We start from the raw sequence: 17,064 nt of genomic DNA on the forward strand, positions 1-17,064 counted from the left end.
TGCCCATTTAGAGAGCGAGTACAGATACAATGGGTCAAATGGCCTCCTTCTGCACCATAGGAATTCTGTGAACTCTGCATTCCATAAGATGTACCAAAAGGTTAATATGCAAAATAAGGGCTCATGGAGTTGGGTGTAATATATTAGCATGGATGGAGGGTTGAATAATGGAGAGGACACAATGTTGGCTGGCTGTGACTAATGGAATGCTGCAAGGATCAGTGTAGGAGCCTCAGGCTATTTTCAATCTATATTAATGGCTTAGGTGAAGAGACCAAGAGAAATCTTTGCTGATGATACAAAGCTAGGTGGAAAGTTAAGCTGTGGGGAGGACACAGAGACTCTGCAAAGACATATAGACAGGTTAAGTGAGTGGGAAACAAGATGGCGGATGGGGTATAGTATGGGGAAGTGTGAAGTTATTCACTTTGATTGTAAAAATAGAAAAGCAGAATATTTATTTAAAAGGTGTGAAACTTGTAAACATATTGATGTTCGGGACTCTGCAGTCCTGCCACATCCAGTTGTGAATGGTGGTGGACAATTAAGCAATTCACTGGAGGAGGAGGCTGCACAAATATCCCCATCCTGAATGATGGAGGAGTCCAGCACATCAGCATTTGCTACAATCTTCAGCCAGAAGTGCCGAGTAGATGATCCATCCTGGCCTCCTCCGGAGGTCCTCAGCATCACAGATGCCAGTCTTCAGCCAATCCAATTCACTCCACGTGATATCAAAAACAGCTGAAGACACTGGATACTGCAAAGACTAAGGGGCCCCACAATATTGTGACAATAGTACTGCTGCAGAACTTGCCACGCCCCTAGCCAAACTGTTCCAGTACAGCTACAACACTGGCATCTAGCCGGCAATGCGGAAAATTGCCCAGGTATGTCATGTACATAAAAAGCAGGACAAATCCAATCCAGCAATTACCACTCCATCAGTCTACTCTTGATCATCAATAAAGTGGTTGAAGGGGATCATCAAAAGTGCTATCAAATGGCATTTGCTTAGCAATAACTTGCTCACTGACGCCCAGTTTGGGTTCTGCCAGGGCCACTCAGCTCCTGACCTCATTACAGTCTTGGTTCAAACATGGACAAAAGAGTTGAATTCCTGAGGTGAAGTGAGGATGACTGCCCTTGACATTGGGGCCACATTGTGGCATCAAGGAGCCCTAGCAAAACTGGAGTCAATGGGAATCAGAGGAAAACTCCCTGCTGGTTGGAGTCATACAAAGGAAGATGGTTGTGGTTGTTGGAGTTCAGTCATCTCAGCTCCAGGACATCACTGCAGGAGTTCTTGAGGGAAGTGTCCTCAGCCCAACCATCTTCAGCTGCTTCATCAATGACCTTCCTTCCATCATAAGGTCAGATGTGGGGATGTTCGCTGATGATTGCACAATCTTCATCACCATTTGCAACTCCTGAGATACTGAAGCAGTCCATGACCAAATGCAGCAAGACCTGGACAATATCCAGGCTTGGGCTGACAACTGGCAAGTAACATTTGCGCCGCACAAGTGCCAGGCAATGACTAACCCCAACAAGAGAGAATCCAACCATCACCCCTTGATGTTCGATGGCATTATCATCACTGAATTCCCCGCTATAAACATCCTGGGGGTTACCATTGACCAGAAACTGAACTGGACTAGCCATATAAATACTGTGGCTACAAGAGCCAGTCAGAGGCTAGGAATCCTGTAACGAGTAACTCACCTCCTGACTCCCAAAGCCTGTCCACCATCTACAAAGCACAAGTCAGGAGTGTGATGTAATGCTCCCCACTTGCCTGGATGAGAGCATCTCCAACAACACTCAAGAAGCTTGACACCATCCAGGACAAAATAGCCCGCTTGATTGGCATCACATCCATAAACATTCACTCCCTCCACAACTGACGCACAGTAGCAGCAGTGTGTGTACCATTTACAAGATGCACTGCGGGAATTCACCAAGGCTCCTTAGACAGCACCTTCCAGACTCACGACCGCTATCTACAAGGACAAGGGCAGCAAATAAATGGGAACACCACCAGCTGGAGGTTCCCCTCCAAGTCACTCACCATCCTGACTTGGAAATATATTACCGTTTCTTCACTGTTGCTGGGTCAAAATCCAGCGGTTCAAGAAGGCAGCTCACCATCACCTTCTCAAGGGCAACTAAGGATGGGCAATAAATGCTGGCCCAGCCAGTGAAGCCCACAGCCCGTGAATGAATTTAAAAAAAAAGACCTGGGTGTGCTCGCTAAAGGAACGCAGGAATTTAGCCTGCAGGTACGCAAGCTATTAAAAAGGCAAAAGGTATGTTAACCTTTATTGCAAGGGATTGGAGTATAGGTATAAAGAAGTATTGCTACAATTGTACAAGGCTTTGGTGAGGCCACATCTGGAATACAGTTTGTAGTTTTGGCCTCCATGTTTTGGGAAGCATTGGAGGCGGTACAGCAAAGGTTTACTAAATTGGTGACTGGGATGAGAGGCTGAATAAATTGGCCCTATATTCTCTGGGGTTTAGAAGAATGAGAGGTGATCTCACTGAAAGATACAAGATTGTTGAAGGGGCTGAGAGGTTTGTCAAGGAGAGTTGCACATTCCAAGAAAGCTAAGTGGAATTTCTGTTTCATATTTTTGCCTTGGCTGCAACATACTGTGGTGTCTCCATCTGCGCTGACTGTGGTCTAATATGGGTATATTCTGACAGAACAAAATCACGAATGTGGCAGTTGTCTCAAAGGCAGAGCTCTCAAGTGTGTTGGCACTAATCAAACAGAGAAGCTTCAGTGGATTGGGAATGCCCACAGGATGGAAGATAGCCACATACCCAATGACTTTCTATATGGTGAGGTAGCTGGAGTCAGATGACCAATGGGGTGCCCAAGGCTCCGCTTCAAGGATGCTTGCAAGTGTGACATTGACTATCGTACCTGGGAGTCACCAGAAGGAAATGGTGACATCTACTGTGGACTGGCGTACACTACCACAATGAATGGTGGCTACAGCAGCTTGGCAACAGGTGTCAATGCCAAAAACAAAAACCCACAATGTCATGTGACAGCTTCATGTGTGCACTTGTGGCAGAACCTGTCTCTCAAGGATTGGCCTTCACAGCCATCAGAAAAGGTGAATACGAAAAGAGTGCATTTCGGGATATAACGGGATGTGTGTGAGGGAGTTGGTAAGGTGAGGGAGTTGGTAACGCTATTAAAGGAAATGGAAGAAGAAATTGTAAATGTTAGCATGTGTCCAAAGCTCTCTAGATTAACAAACTGTGCCTTTGGATTAGAAAATTACAAACGCTACTTTATTATTTAAGAAGGGAAGGAGAAAAGGAGAAATCCGAAAACCAGAGAGCTGTCAGTTTAACATCAATTGTGGACAGGTTACTGCAGAGAAGGGATGTAGTGACTGAGCCTATCAAGTCCAATTATCCATTTGATTTCATTTTTAACATTCTCTTGTGTGGACCCTTATAAATGCCTTCTAAAAATCACACACTTGTTCAAGTGTGGCTTGCTGAATTTTCTTGAAGACAACACTGGCATGGTGGGCAGGATATATGGATGGATTTTTAGAAGGCATTTGTAAGGGTCCACACAAGAGAATGTTAAAAATGAAAGCAAATGGATTTAGAGTAAGCCCTGCAGCATAGATTGGGAAGTAGCAAACAGAGAGCACAGGCAAACATAACTCATTGGTGGAATATGGCAAGTGATGTGTCCCAGGGACCTGTACCGAGCCTTCTGCTTTTCACCATATATATATATATAAATGATTTGAATGAAGGAAGAGAGGGTTATATATTGGAGTCCGTAGATGACATTAAGTTAGGAGACACAGTAAGCTGTGTATATAGTAGCAAAAAGTTAGAAAGGGACATAGACAGGTTCAGCGAGTGGGCAAAATTATGGCAGATGTATTTTAAGGTGAGAAAGTATGAGGCCATTCATTTTGGATTTCCAAATAACAAATCAGGATATTTTCAAAATGTGGAGAGGCTCGAAGCTGTAGAGGAGCAAACAGATTTAAGGATCTATGTAAAAGCTTGTGCACAGATACAAAAAGAAATCATAAACACTAATAGAATGATGTTCTTTATCAAGGGTGTTGGAATTCATAAGAGGGAGTGATTCTGCAGTTGTACAGAGCCTTGGTCAGACACCACAGGTACAGTACTAAGTTCAGTTTTGGGCACCCAACTCAGAAAGGATGTATTGGCCTTGGAGTGGGTAAAGCATAGATTCACTGGCATATTACTAGGGTTTAATGGATTAAGTTATGAGGCCAAGTTGCATAAATATGCTTTGTATTCCTTTGAATTGATAAGGCTGCAGGTAATCTAATTGAGGAGTTTAAAGTGATAATTGGATTTGATAGGCTACATATAGAGAAGGTATTCCTCTTGTGGGTAAATCCAGAACAAGGGACATAACATTAAAAGTAAAGCTAGATAGGGTTGAAATCGGGTAGCATTTTTTCCAAAGGGCAGTGAAAATCTGGAACTCTCTCTCCCCAAAAGGCTGTGTTTGATAAGTTAATTGAAAATTTCAAGACAGGTATTGATAGATTAAGTAAGAGTATCAGGGATTATGGAGAAAAAGTGAGTAAACTGAGTTGAAATACAGATCGTTCATGATCAAACAAAATGGCAGAACAGGTTTGAGAGGCTGGATAGCCTACTTCTGTTCATGTCATGCAATGTGGTATGTTCCTATTGCAGTTGAGCTTCAGTAAGAATATTCTTGTTTGCTTTTGTTTTAAATAATTGTATACAATTTCAATTAATATGATCAACTTCTGGCGAAAAGATGTTTTATCAGTAGATTCATAGCCAATGATGAAATGAAATCATACAATCAATAGATCATGCCATAAGTTTGGACTGATGAAATATTAATTTATACTACTTACCTGTACACAGTCACGGATATTTTTCATCAAAATGTTCAAGCAGAATTTTGCACAACAATGAAACATCATTTTGTTTTCACATTTTTATCTACTGTTGTATGCAGTCTGTAAAAACTGCATTTTGTTTCAATAATTCTTTTTAACCAAAGCCAATTTAGCACATTGTGTGATTCTCACTTAGCATGTTGGTCATTACATCAACGTACGTACACTTAAAAATAAGTTAAGGAAAGTTACACAGTGCTGAAGATGTGCTTATGTCTTGGTGGTGCAGTGCTAAATCACTGAATAGATTAAAAAAGTGCCAATTATTTCAAAAATACTATTTTAAGAGTGCTAAAAATATCACTAATGGCACAACTGCAAAATTTCTAACCTCAGACTGGTGATAATAGATAATAAATAATAGGTGAAGTCCCGTTATTCGCGGGGGTTTCGTTCCCACAAATTCTCACAAAGGACAAAAGCGCGAACAGCAAACATACTTTATCATGGTAATGAATTAGATAGGTTCCAGCCATCCCAAAACTCGACTTTTTAAAGGCACGGAGGCAACAAAAACTATCTGCAGGATTTTCCCTTCAGCTATTTGGGGGCGGGGCCCGCTCGCTGAGGGGATAATGACACGGGATGACGTCGGGAGGAACCCCCGATGTCCTCCCGGTCTATTTAAATCTTCAGGAAGGTGGGCGGACAGCGAAATCTGCTGTCCCCCCGCCAACCTGTCAATGGCCAATTAAGGCCATTGACAGGCTAATTAACCTTGTTAAAGACCCTGCCTGTCCAAGCTTAAGGCTGGCGGGCTCCAGATTATTCATGAAACTTCATCCACTGGCAGGATGAAGTTTCATGTTTGGTTTTTAAAAAATGAATAAATTTTATGTGTTTCTTATTAACGTGTCTCATCTCGTGTGAAATTGTCACATGGGGAGGACAGGTTAATAATGTTAATATTTCTCTATTTTTTGACTTTTCTTACTTGTCATTAAACTCCCTGAGACAGCACTTTCCACTTTGACAGTTGGGGATTCCCCCCAACTCCCTCCCCCACCCCCCCACCCCACCCCCACGCACAGGAAGCGCTTCCTGTTGGGCAGGCCGCTGGGCGGGCCTTAATTGGCCTGCCCACTCAAAATGGCGGCAGGGGTTGGCTGCTTGTCCGCCGCCGAGCCAGCGGGGCTCACTCGCCCACCAAGGGCAAAATTCTGCCCTATGGTTTTGAGTAAATTCAAGTCAATTTTAGTGGAGTTGTTTAACAAAGCAAGAAAACAAGAACAATGTAAAATCTGTCACATTTGCAGTAGAAATTGCTGTACAGTACTTTACCTAAGAGTGGAGGTGAAGGGAGTGGGTGAAGTGGTTGGTGTAGACATTGATGTGGATAAAAAGAACAATGTTATTTTTGACTGCTTTGCCTTTTGCTTTTCAATTTTGTAAAAGTTTCTGGTAACGAGCAATAACTGTGTCACTCACTCTACAAGGGGTGATGCTTCTTTCCATGTTCGTATGATAGTCTGTTGTCTGTTTTATCAAATCATCAGCTGATCTTATGAAATCTGCCATCATCTCGGTTGTAAAATGAGCCTTCTTAGGCTCTTCTTTCTGCTAATTTCATCTGCTCAACCAATATTACCCTAGAGAGTTCCTCTTGATGAGACTAAAGCAATTTCTCTACTTCATTATTGGCCAGGTCTTCAAATCCCTTTGCCAACTTAACAATCCCGGCCACTTCAGTATCCACATAGGGGAACCCTGTGAAATTATTCACAGCTTCAGGCCAAACTTTTTTCCAACAGGCATTTGTGGTTGAAGCTCTAATTTCATCCCATGTGTCCTTAATTATGCCTGCAGCTATGAGGATGTTGAATTCCTTCCAGCAATCACAGACTGTGGTTAAAGAGTCTGCTTCCATAAGATTAAGAATGTGACTGAAACTTCTGTGGGTGTAGTAAGCCTTGAAGGATGATGTAATGACCCCTTGGTCCAAGGGCTGGATAAGTGAGGTCATATTTGGGGAGATAAACAAAATGTTAACATCTGGATGGCTGTCTGTAAGACAGGCACATTATTGAGGATAAGTAGGACCTTGAAAGACAGGTTCTTCATCAACAGGTAAGCCTTGACCTCTGGCAGAATGCAATTCTCAAACCAGTCTTCAAATACTACTGCTGTAACCCAGGCATTCCTATCAGTCTTCCAAAAGACTGGCAGATGAGATTTATTTTTCCCTTTAAGAGCTCAAGGGTTTTCTGATCTATAAACCAGCACTGGTTTACATTTAAAACCAGCCACATTGGCACAAAGTAGGAGTGTTAGTCTGTCCTTTGCAGCTTTAAAACCAGGAGTTGTCCTTTCTTCTTTGGATATCTAAGTCCTATTTGGAATTTTCTTCCAGAACAGGCAAGTCGAGACTGCTCTGAAGACCTGCTCTGCCTGGTAGCCTCTCCCCTCAGTGCATTTCTGCAGCATCTTGGGAAACTCTACTGCAGCTGCATGGTCAGGTGATGCAGCCTCACCCACCAACTTCACATTATGCAGCCCAAAACTCTTTTTAAAGCAATCAAACCATCCTGTACTGGCTGAGAATCCTTTGGAAGGAAAAGGAGATGAACCTTCTGCACCACCTTCATCATCACTATTATCACCGGTGACACCAGCACGAATTTCTTTACTACTTTTTATGTTCTGGTACAATTCAAGTGCCTTATTTCTAATGATTGAACCATTAACTCAGGTGGTCCTTTGATGCTGGCACTCTATCCACATGTTTAGTAACTTCTCCATTTCCTCTAAGTGTGGATGGATCTCTCCTACTTACAAAAGTTAATCTGGCAGCATGACACACAGAAACACGAACACATTTTTTGTTCAGATTGCCTAATGTACCAGGTTGTAGATTCGTTGACACTGTATTCCCTGGCCAACACGATAGCACTTACCCCATTTTTCAGTCTACCTAGGATTGTGACTTCTTGTGCACGTATCATGACTTTCCTGGGACATTTTCTGCTTGGTTTCATTTTTAGCAAAGTGCTGCAGTGTGCCTGTACTGTAAAATTCTGGTGAGGAGTTCCTGTATCCTGGAAATCACAGTAAGCCACGTGCAGTTACAGACAACACATGTGCAGTGCACACTTCCTACTGGGGGAAATATACCATGAGCAGGAGTTTACACGTTGGTGAACGGGAGCGGGGCCCGCTTGCCATCGCATAAAACGATGCACGGTGATGTCGGGCAGAACTCCCAACGTCACCATACCCCATTTAAATTTTCAGGTAGGCAGGGGCACAGCAAAATCAGCTGTGTGCCCGCCGACCTATCAATGGTCAATTGAGGCCATTGACAGAGTCAATTAAGTAATTAAAGGACTTGTCAGGAGCCCCGGCGCGAATTAGAAAAAGCATGAAACCTCATCCACGGGCGGGATGAGGTTTCATGTAGGTTTTAAAAAATTTTTTGTAAAAGTTATGGACATGTCCCAGCTCATGTGACATTGTCACATGAGGGGACATGCTAGGTAAGTTTTATTTTTCTATTTTTAGGTTTTTAACATTTAGAACCGATCTCCCTGAGGCTGCACTTGCAAGAGCGCAATCTCGATTTTGGGATTCCCCCCGCCCACACAGGAGGCGCTTCCCTGTGGATGTCATGCTGGGCGGGCCTTAATTGGCCCACCCACGTAAAATGGCGCCATGTCCCTGATTGGGGGCACCAACTGGAAGTGCGCCTGTGCACGCCTGCCTTCAACTTCGCCCCAGATGGGGGAAAATTCAGTCCCATGGGTAGAATTTTCCACTCGACGTGTGGGCGAGCTTCCTGATGTCATTGCGCACCACATGATATTTTGGTCGTTGGGCATGCGCGAGAGTTGGCAGCGTGCCTGCCGACAATTAAGAGGCCTATTAAGGCCATTAAAGTAACAACTGACAGCGATTTTTTGCTGCCTGTCCAACGTTATTGTTAGTGGGCGGATGAATCGGCCAGGCAGCCTTTGCATTTTTGAGGAAACCTCATCCAAGGGCAGGATAAGGTTTCCATGATTAATTTAAAAAAAGATAAAAATGTTTTGAAAAAAATATTATCCATTTTATCTTGAGGTGTCTCATTCTGATGCATGGACATTTTTTTTCCCAATTTTACATTCTGTTTTAATTGATTTTAAACTTGTCAGCTTCCTGAGGCAGCTCTCTGCCTTCAGGGAGTTTTCCTTCCATGTTCCCCCACACCCGCGCTGACTTCAGCGCTCACCCTCCTCCTGCCCCAAACCTGGCAGCGCTGAGTCTTTCAGCATACGTTTCACGCTGGCTGGCTGTTAACTGACCAGCCAGTATGAAATCACGGTCGGGGGCTGATTGCAGTTGGCGGTCCGTTTACTAGCCGCTCTGAGCCCGCCAATTGGGGCTGCCCGCCGACCCAAAAATTCTGTCCCATGGAAACCTTGGATTTCTACCTTCTAAGTGCCAGTTTTTCTATAATTCAGGACCAGCATATGTTCAGGTACAAACTTATGATGTTTAAACCATGGATAGGTAAAGATTTGGAATTTGAAATGGAATACTTATTCACTTTTGTTACCCAGTATCAATAATAAATAACCCCTGATAGGTTTAGCAATGAATGATCATGTGTACAAGGACTTTTGCATGGGTAAACGAATTCGCAATAGAAGAAGTTGTGAACAGCAGTACTTTACTGTATTCTGTTTGAACTTCATGGTGTTGAACACTTTAAAGGTTAGTAAGGGCCACAATGTCTTTAATAGCTCTAGACAAAGTAAAAACAGACTTCATTCTTTATTCAACACCACATCTTCATACAGACACACTCTTGTTTGTCCTTGTTTTTCAACATCGGTATTCCTCAATTTTACAGTTGCATTCAATTGTACATATAGTTTATATATTAGATAAAGTTGTGAATCTGTATCTGGAAGATTTGTCTCATTAATCTTCTTTAATTTTTGAAAGGATCATAATTACATTTAACTCTAGTTTTTGCTCCAACATTAATTCATCACCATACCTCCTTGAGTTGGATGGTCAGGCTATAAACCTGCCCATGATTGGCCCAAAGGAGTGCATTTCTCCTGTGTGTGAAGAGTGAAGAGTGAATTGGTGATGCTCCATCTCATTCCCATTGCCAATGACAAGCTCAGCCCAAGAGGGAGCATAAAAGGTATTAGAATGACACGAATCGGGCAATTCGACATTTCACCATTAAGCCATTTCAAGTACTTTTAAAGTTTCTAGGAAGAATGCGATGTCAAGTACAATATAAAAAATAGGTTTTAAAGCTTCCCCATATACTTTATAGCAAATAAATAGCTCCCATTTTCTATCCCAGGCCAATTATCTTAAACATAATTACCAGAATTGGCCTTACCTTTCATTTCAGAAAAAAAGATTTAGTACATTTTCCTTAGTTGGCCAGTTTTAGTCAGGAACAGGTTAGCGCAAAGAAACATTTATAGTACTCCTATATAACTCCTGTGGTTCAGTTGCTAAAGAATGAAAAAAATATTTAAGGGATTTCATTTACGGGATTCTCTGGGATAAGGCTTTGTTAATGGTTTGCCACAGAGTTTACTTAAATCAAATTCCTATTTCAAAAATCAGATCAATTTTACAAACAATAACATTTAGCTAAAAGTTAAAGTGTCTAAAACATCACTATTTTTCATTAAGCATTTATAGCTGACATGTTAGCATGAAGCACATGGGTACCACGAAAGCAGGATTGACTGCATTATCATCCACCATGCACACATCCAGCAGGAGTTGCTGGACAATAAGGAATCCTGATTGCTATTTCCCTTTCCTGTGTGATGTTGAGATCGATTAAGCACTGCTGTTGTTAGCTGAGACTACAGGATCAAACTTGGCATCTTTCCAGTCTGTGTGAAAGATTGCCATGACAAATGATGGATTTATATATTTAACCACTGGAAATGGAGGAGGAATGCATCTAATTTTGAATAAAAATAGAAACGTATATTAATAAATTTCATTCACATCACATAAAATACAGATGCTGCAGAGCTGGTAAATGGAATACTTATTCACTTTTGTTACCCAGTATTGTTACTCAGTATCAATATTAAGTAATCCCTGATAGGTTTAGCATGTTTCAAAGAAAATAAAGTTCCTTCAATTCTGCCCAACAGCTACTAATCTACTTCCCACTTTACTTTTTTTTTTACTTATATGTCAAAATGTATGCCAATGTCTGGTAAACTACAGGCAGTTGTGAACTGTAAACTACACAAAGGACTGGATTGAAACTGCCCAAACTCATTTTAAATAGGATCTTAATGGGTAGTAGAGAGAAAGAGAGAGAGAAAGAGAGGGAGAGAGATATTCATTCTGTGAATTTAGCTAGTCTAGATTTTTTAGACCTAGGTCATAGAAATAAAAGGACCTTCAATTTACAATCAGCTTCAACCAAATCCCCTTAACAAGTCCCAGGCCCTGGAATTCCTGGGGCTCGGGAGGAAGCAAGTTTTCTTTTATGCCAGGGACAGGGGCTGCACAGAATTTGGGTCTGATCCTGGTGCTTCCAGGATCCACGTGCACATAGGCTGGACCTTCTGTTCATGTGGGTTGCTGCTTTATCTATGTCAGGGATCATGCTATGGAAACACATGCCAGTTGAGACCTGGGGTGAATGTCTTTGAGGTCTTCTAAAGGACACAAATCTAGACAATATTACCTTTTCTCATCAGAATAGTTCATGTGGGACTGGATAAAATCAAAAACTTTTTCATCCATTTGCATGTCTAGAGGACGTTGCTCTTTAATGGATACGCTCAGGTTGGTCCAGCTATGCAAATGGCCTTTTATGCAAATTACCTTCCCAGGAATTTGGGACAAAATCCCTGGTTTTAGGTGAGGAAGGGTGGGGATTATAATCGTCCACACTTATGCTGGCAATGTGAGCCTAAGCAATTAGTCCTAGACTTATAAACAGAAAATGTTGGAAAAACTCAGCTGATCTGGCAGCATCTGTGGAGAGAGAAACAGTTAACATTTCAAGTCAGAATCATAGACTCGGAACTTTAACTCTGTTTCTCTCTTCGCAGATGCTGCCAGATCAGCTGAGTTTTTCTAGCATTTTCTGTTTTTATTTCAGATTTCTAGCATCTGTAGTATTTTGATTTTAGTTCTAGACTTACATCATCTAAATAACATCAAATGCATTTTAATGGTTTACTTGGAAAAATGGAGTTGATGTCATCAGAACTCCACTAGAATTAACTCTTTCATTTCCTTTCCTCCTAAATTCAAGGAGATTTCTGACTCAATCAGCAGTGAAATCATTCAAAATTTGGAAGAAGAATGAGTAAAAATAATGACAAATGATAAACGTATGTAATAGTGAGAATTGCACTGTAGAATAAAAGTATTTCATGGCTTTGGAAAAGCGCAGCATATGAAATCTGCAACATTATGGAACATTACAATGCACTTTTCCTTTTAGAACAGCTGCTGGATGAACTCAATTACAAGCTGGAATCTTGCTTTCTTCAGGAACCTGCTAAATCGATGTTCCATCTGCAGGCTCATTGCTCCCAGACAACAGGGGCCTTCGCTCCTCCGGGAGGTCAGTTTGTAACTTCATCCAACGATTGGGGGGCCAAATAATGTGTGAAGCACGGGCATGAACCAGTCCGAGGGAAACCTGTAAAACATAGAACATAATCAATCAGTAGTAATGTTATCATCACATTCTGTTTTCCTATTTGCTTTTTTAAATGTCCCTATACCAGCAGAGAGGCTGCACAGGTCATCTGCATCCCAGCCTGTGCTGCTGCTGTAACTGGCTGCCAGGAAGTGTGACAACACAGTAACAGAGAATATCCCATTAATTTTCCCTTTCCTTTTCTCTATCCCAGCTTTTCTGCTTCTTGTTTATGCATATTTCAAATGGGAATCACACCTAATGGAAAACTGCAAGTGTGAAAACATTGAAACGTCTGCTACGTTAGCTCTCTAATTACAGTAAGTTCCAGTACAAAATCTTATGGAAAGTCTGTAGGCACGTTCAAGTGTAATGAATGACTAATGAATGCAGTTCATTCGATGCTGATAGGAAATTCCAGCCCATTAAACTTAAACTTAGATTGAAATCTAAAGCTGAATGTTTTAAAGAAATTTTAATACAATTAATACTCATTTTGAGAAGTTTTTCAATTTCACATTAATCACATTTATAGTATCCAAAATAATTAATACCCACGCTTTTCTAATTAAAATTCTCATCAGCCACTTAAATCTGCCAGGGATCCAGTGCATAATATGGCATTTGACAGTCCTCTATCCATCCTGATAAGACACTCAACACCTGAACCTCTGACAGAACACACTAACAACCTGAATAACAAAGAAACTGTGCTTAAAAACTTTATATGGAGCAGCACCTTGGTATAATACTTCTTGCGTTATTCTTAAGTCAGCCTTCTAAAGATAGTTTATTAAGCATAATTGAAACTGCCCTATTAACCGAGGACCACAATTCTTTCTCAATGAAGGGTGCCAGTACTGTAAAGTCGAACACTGATCCACTTTCAGTACCTAACACCAGCATCAAACTTTTGAATGCCCTTCAAATTTCCCCAAAAATGGATTTCAACCTTAAGCTACTACATCATTTTAAATTCCTTTCAAATTTCATCCTCTGAGTCTGGAATTCTGTGTCAAATTAATGGAAGTTTTGTAGTATGGATTTATGCCCATTAGTAGCTGGATTAAGCCCAAAGCTATTTCACTTAAGATGCTTAATAATACCTAAAAGAGGACATTTGTGTTTCATAAATCTGGTAGAACAAGCCTAGAGCCAAAGGACGATTAAGTGCCTGAGAGAGGAGAGTGGTGTAATTGTGTAATTTCACTATTTCAGATCTGAGACTAATTTTTCACTAAAATGATCAAAGACGGGAGTGTCAGCGCCTGGTATTGAAACACTTAGTCTAAACTATTATTAAAACTTGTTTTTAAAATCCAAAAGAATGGCTCTGTGGTTGTCATCAGATGTCAACTGCCATAACTTGTGTGATATGTAAAATAATAGTGCACAGACAGAATGTACTCTGTGAACTGCATTTATCTGACAGGCACCTCTAATCTTAAACAATCTGAACTTAGACTAATTGAAAGCATTCACAAATAAGCTCAAAATAACAATATTTGAATCATTCTATTTTTAGATTCAATTTATTGCTTGATGGTCCTGTTAATCTAGTTCAGAAATCTTGTTCCAGCCAAGCAAACTTGGTTAAAATTCCAATTATTGTAGAGCTGTGATTGTTACAAAATCTTCATTTTTTTTTACCTCAGTGATTATTTCATAACAGATATAATTTTTACATAATTAGAAAATTGCCACTCAATATGCCTGCAATTAGCACATTACAATGAATAATTCTTCAACAAGTTCATATGAATGGAGGGGCCTGGACCAGTCTGCCTGTTACCAATCAGTAGCAAGCAGAGACACTAAGAAGCAGTTCCCCCAATTATATAGTAGAAATAATACATAAAAAACAAAGCAGGTCTATGTATAAGGCTGTAGCTATACTGCCAGACTGTAGTTATAAGACCAGTTCATCCATTCATACTGCAGGAAAATCAATCACAGTGGAACTTGAGGGTTTGGACAGGAGTTCATGAATGGGCTGACAATGGTAAGATAAATCCATACAGTTTTTAAAAGTTATATTACTGCTGGTGCAATTGTAAATAATTGTGAGAAAGCTCCCTTGCAGGTGTCTCAGACTGCCTGGCTGAGATGTACTACTTAAGAATGAAGTTTCACTCTTGCAGTTTGTGATATCAGCTAAAAATCTTCAAGTTATTGCCTACTAATAACTTCTGGTATCCATTATTCTCTTTAGAACTGATGAAATCCTGGCTGTTATAAAACAACAACAACAAAACAAATTATGGTTTCTACCTCCATCCTTCTATTCAGTATATTGTTGAAATTTAACTAGAAAGTTTATTCTACTAAAAACAGTTATAGAATTTCAGTTCCTGCTGCAATTTGTCCAATATAGAATCATAAAATGTTTACAGCAGAGAATGAAGCCATTCAGCCCATTGTGTCGGCATTGACTCTCGCCAGAAACAACTCAGCTGGCCCCACTCATCTCACCCTTCCCCTGTAACCCTGCATTTTAAAAAAATCTTTAGATCATTATCCAATTCTTTTTTGGAAGCCATGATTGACTTTGCCTCCACCATATTCTCAAGCAGTGTATTCCAGATTTTAACCACTCACTGGATTAAAAAATTTTTCCTCATGTCACTTTTGATATTTTTTGCCAATCACCTTAAATTGGTGTCCCCAATTCTCGACCTTTCTGCCAATGGGAACAGTTTCCCCTTATCTATTCAGTCCAGATTGCTCATGATTTGGAAAACCTCTATAAAATCTCTTCTTAGCTTTCTCTTCTCTGAAGAGAACTATCCCAACTTCTCCAAGACCCTCATCCCAAGAAATACTCTTGCAAATCTTTTCTGAACCCTGTCTAAAGCCTTCACATCCTTCCTAAAATGTGGTGTCAATCATTGAACATAATATTCCAGTTGAGACTAAACCAGTCTTTTATAAAGTATTATGCATAGGGGAGGGATGGTAGGATGCTTCCCCCCATTTTCCACCTCTCAACTGACCAAAAACAGATGTGTATTAAAAGAAAAGTGTTTTAACCCCCGAGAACTTTAGCTCTCAAGAACAGACAAATGACAGATTTTCTAATTGGTTTTTAAAAAGAATAAATGTTTATTACTCAGCCTGAAATGTATTCGCAACAGCACCCACTCTCACATACACAAACAAAGGTGATTACAAAAATGGTAGTATGCACTTAGGTCTTAAAAGTCCAAAAATTCACTGTCACATTTGCTTCTTTCGAGATGAAATCTTGAAATGTTGCAGGCCCTTTTGATCCATTGAGGAAATAAACGTTTGAGGTCTATGAAGACGGGTTCACAATGGCTTACTGCTAGAAGGAGCATGTTTCTCTGGCTTCACTCCAGTTGAGGTGTAGTTGAATCCCTGAGGCGAAAACCTGGTTTGGTTCCTCAAATAGTTAGGTAAAATCCAGCCCAAATTCCCTGCCTCCTGATGGAGTTTAGGCAGGATCTTGTTCCTTTGCTGGTCTGGAACTCTTCTTTCTTTCTTTCTCCCAAAAATGTGACTTTTAACTGTCCTTTATCTGAAGCCTGGTTTCTGTCAGGTGACTATAGTATTGTTTTTCATTGTCCTCACCAATGGTCTCTGACCACTGACATACCAGGGTGTTCGAGTTTCACCATTTACATATTCTTGTGTTAGATAGGGATTTTTCTCACATCCATTCTTTGGAATTCGACTTTGAAGTCAAGAAGTCTGCAAGTCCATTATGAATGAGCTTCTGTAACTATTTGGACAATGGCAGCCATTAATCCACAGGAAAGGTTTATTGCATTTAATGCTTTCTCAATGAAATGTCCTGAAAGATTGTTTAATGTCTTGTCCAGGCATGCATGCTAACTTCCAGGGCCTTGAATAGTTCCATGTATATTGACAGAAAAAGAAAACTCCATTTTGTTTCAAAAGCAGAGTGTCCATTCTCCATTTTGTTTTAAAAGTAAAGTGTCCATTTTCCATACCTCCGTGAGTCTATGTTGTGTGTGTGTGACAAAATGTTCACCATAACTTCCTTGCTTTGTACTTTATGCCTTTATTTATAAAACCCATGCCTTATTAATCTATTTTTTCAGCCTGCCCTGCCAAGTTCAATGATTTGTGCATATATAACCCCCCCTTTACCTCTGCTCCTGCACCCCCTTTAGCGTTGACTCCTTTATTTGATATGGTCACGCCTCATTCTTCCTACCAATATGTATCATCACATTCTCTGCATTAAATTTAATCTGCCATATGTTCACCCATTCCACTAGCCAATCTATGTCCTCTTTGAATCTATCACTATCCTCCTCACAGTTTATAACACATTTTCTATCATTTGCAAATTTTGAAATTTTACCCTGCACACCCATGTCTAAGTCATTAACTTAGATCAAGAAAAACAGTGGCCCTGGTACTGACTACTGAGAAACCCCACTGTATGTTTTCCTCCAGTCTGAAAAACAATCTTTCACCACT

The 17,064-nt window shown here is 40.6% G+C and overlaps 1 protein-coding gene across 5 annotated transcripts in view; it reads right to left on the minus strand.

Moving 5' to 3' along the window:
- Positions 1-9,695: 9,695 nt before the first annotated feature.
- immp2l (inner mitochondrial membrane peptidase subunit 2) overlaps positions 9,696-17,064 on the minus strand; it is a 660,141-nt gene continuing 652,772 nt past the window's right edge. For all 5 annotated transcript variants that reach the window (XM_041215711.1, XM_041215706.1, XM_041215708.1 and 2 more), the window contains one exon: positions 9,696-12,594. In XM_041215711.1, coding sequence (XP_041071645.1) covers positions 12,451-12,594 — 144 coding nt within the window. In that variant the 3' untranslated portion in view covers positions 9,696-12,450. The remainder of the gene's footprint in view (positions 12,595-17,064) is intronic.

Source organism: Carcharodon carcharias, chromosome 21 (assembly GCF_017639515.1).
Source record: "Carcharodon carcharias isolate sCarCar2 chromosome 21, sCarCar2.pri, whole genome shotgun sequence".
Taxonomy (NCBI): domain Eukaryota; kingdom Metazoa; phylum Chordata; class Chondrichthyes; order Lamniformes; family Lamnidae; genus Carcharodon; species Carcharodon carcharias.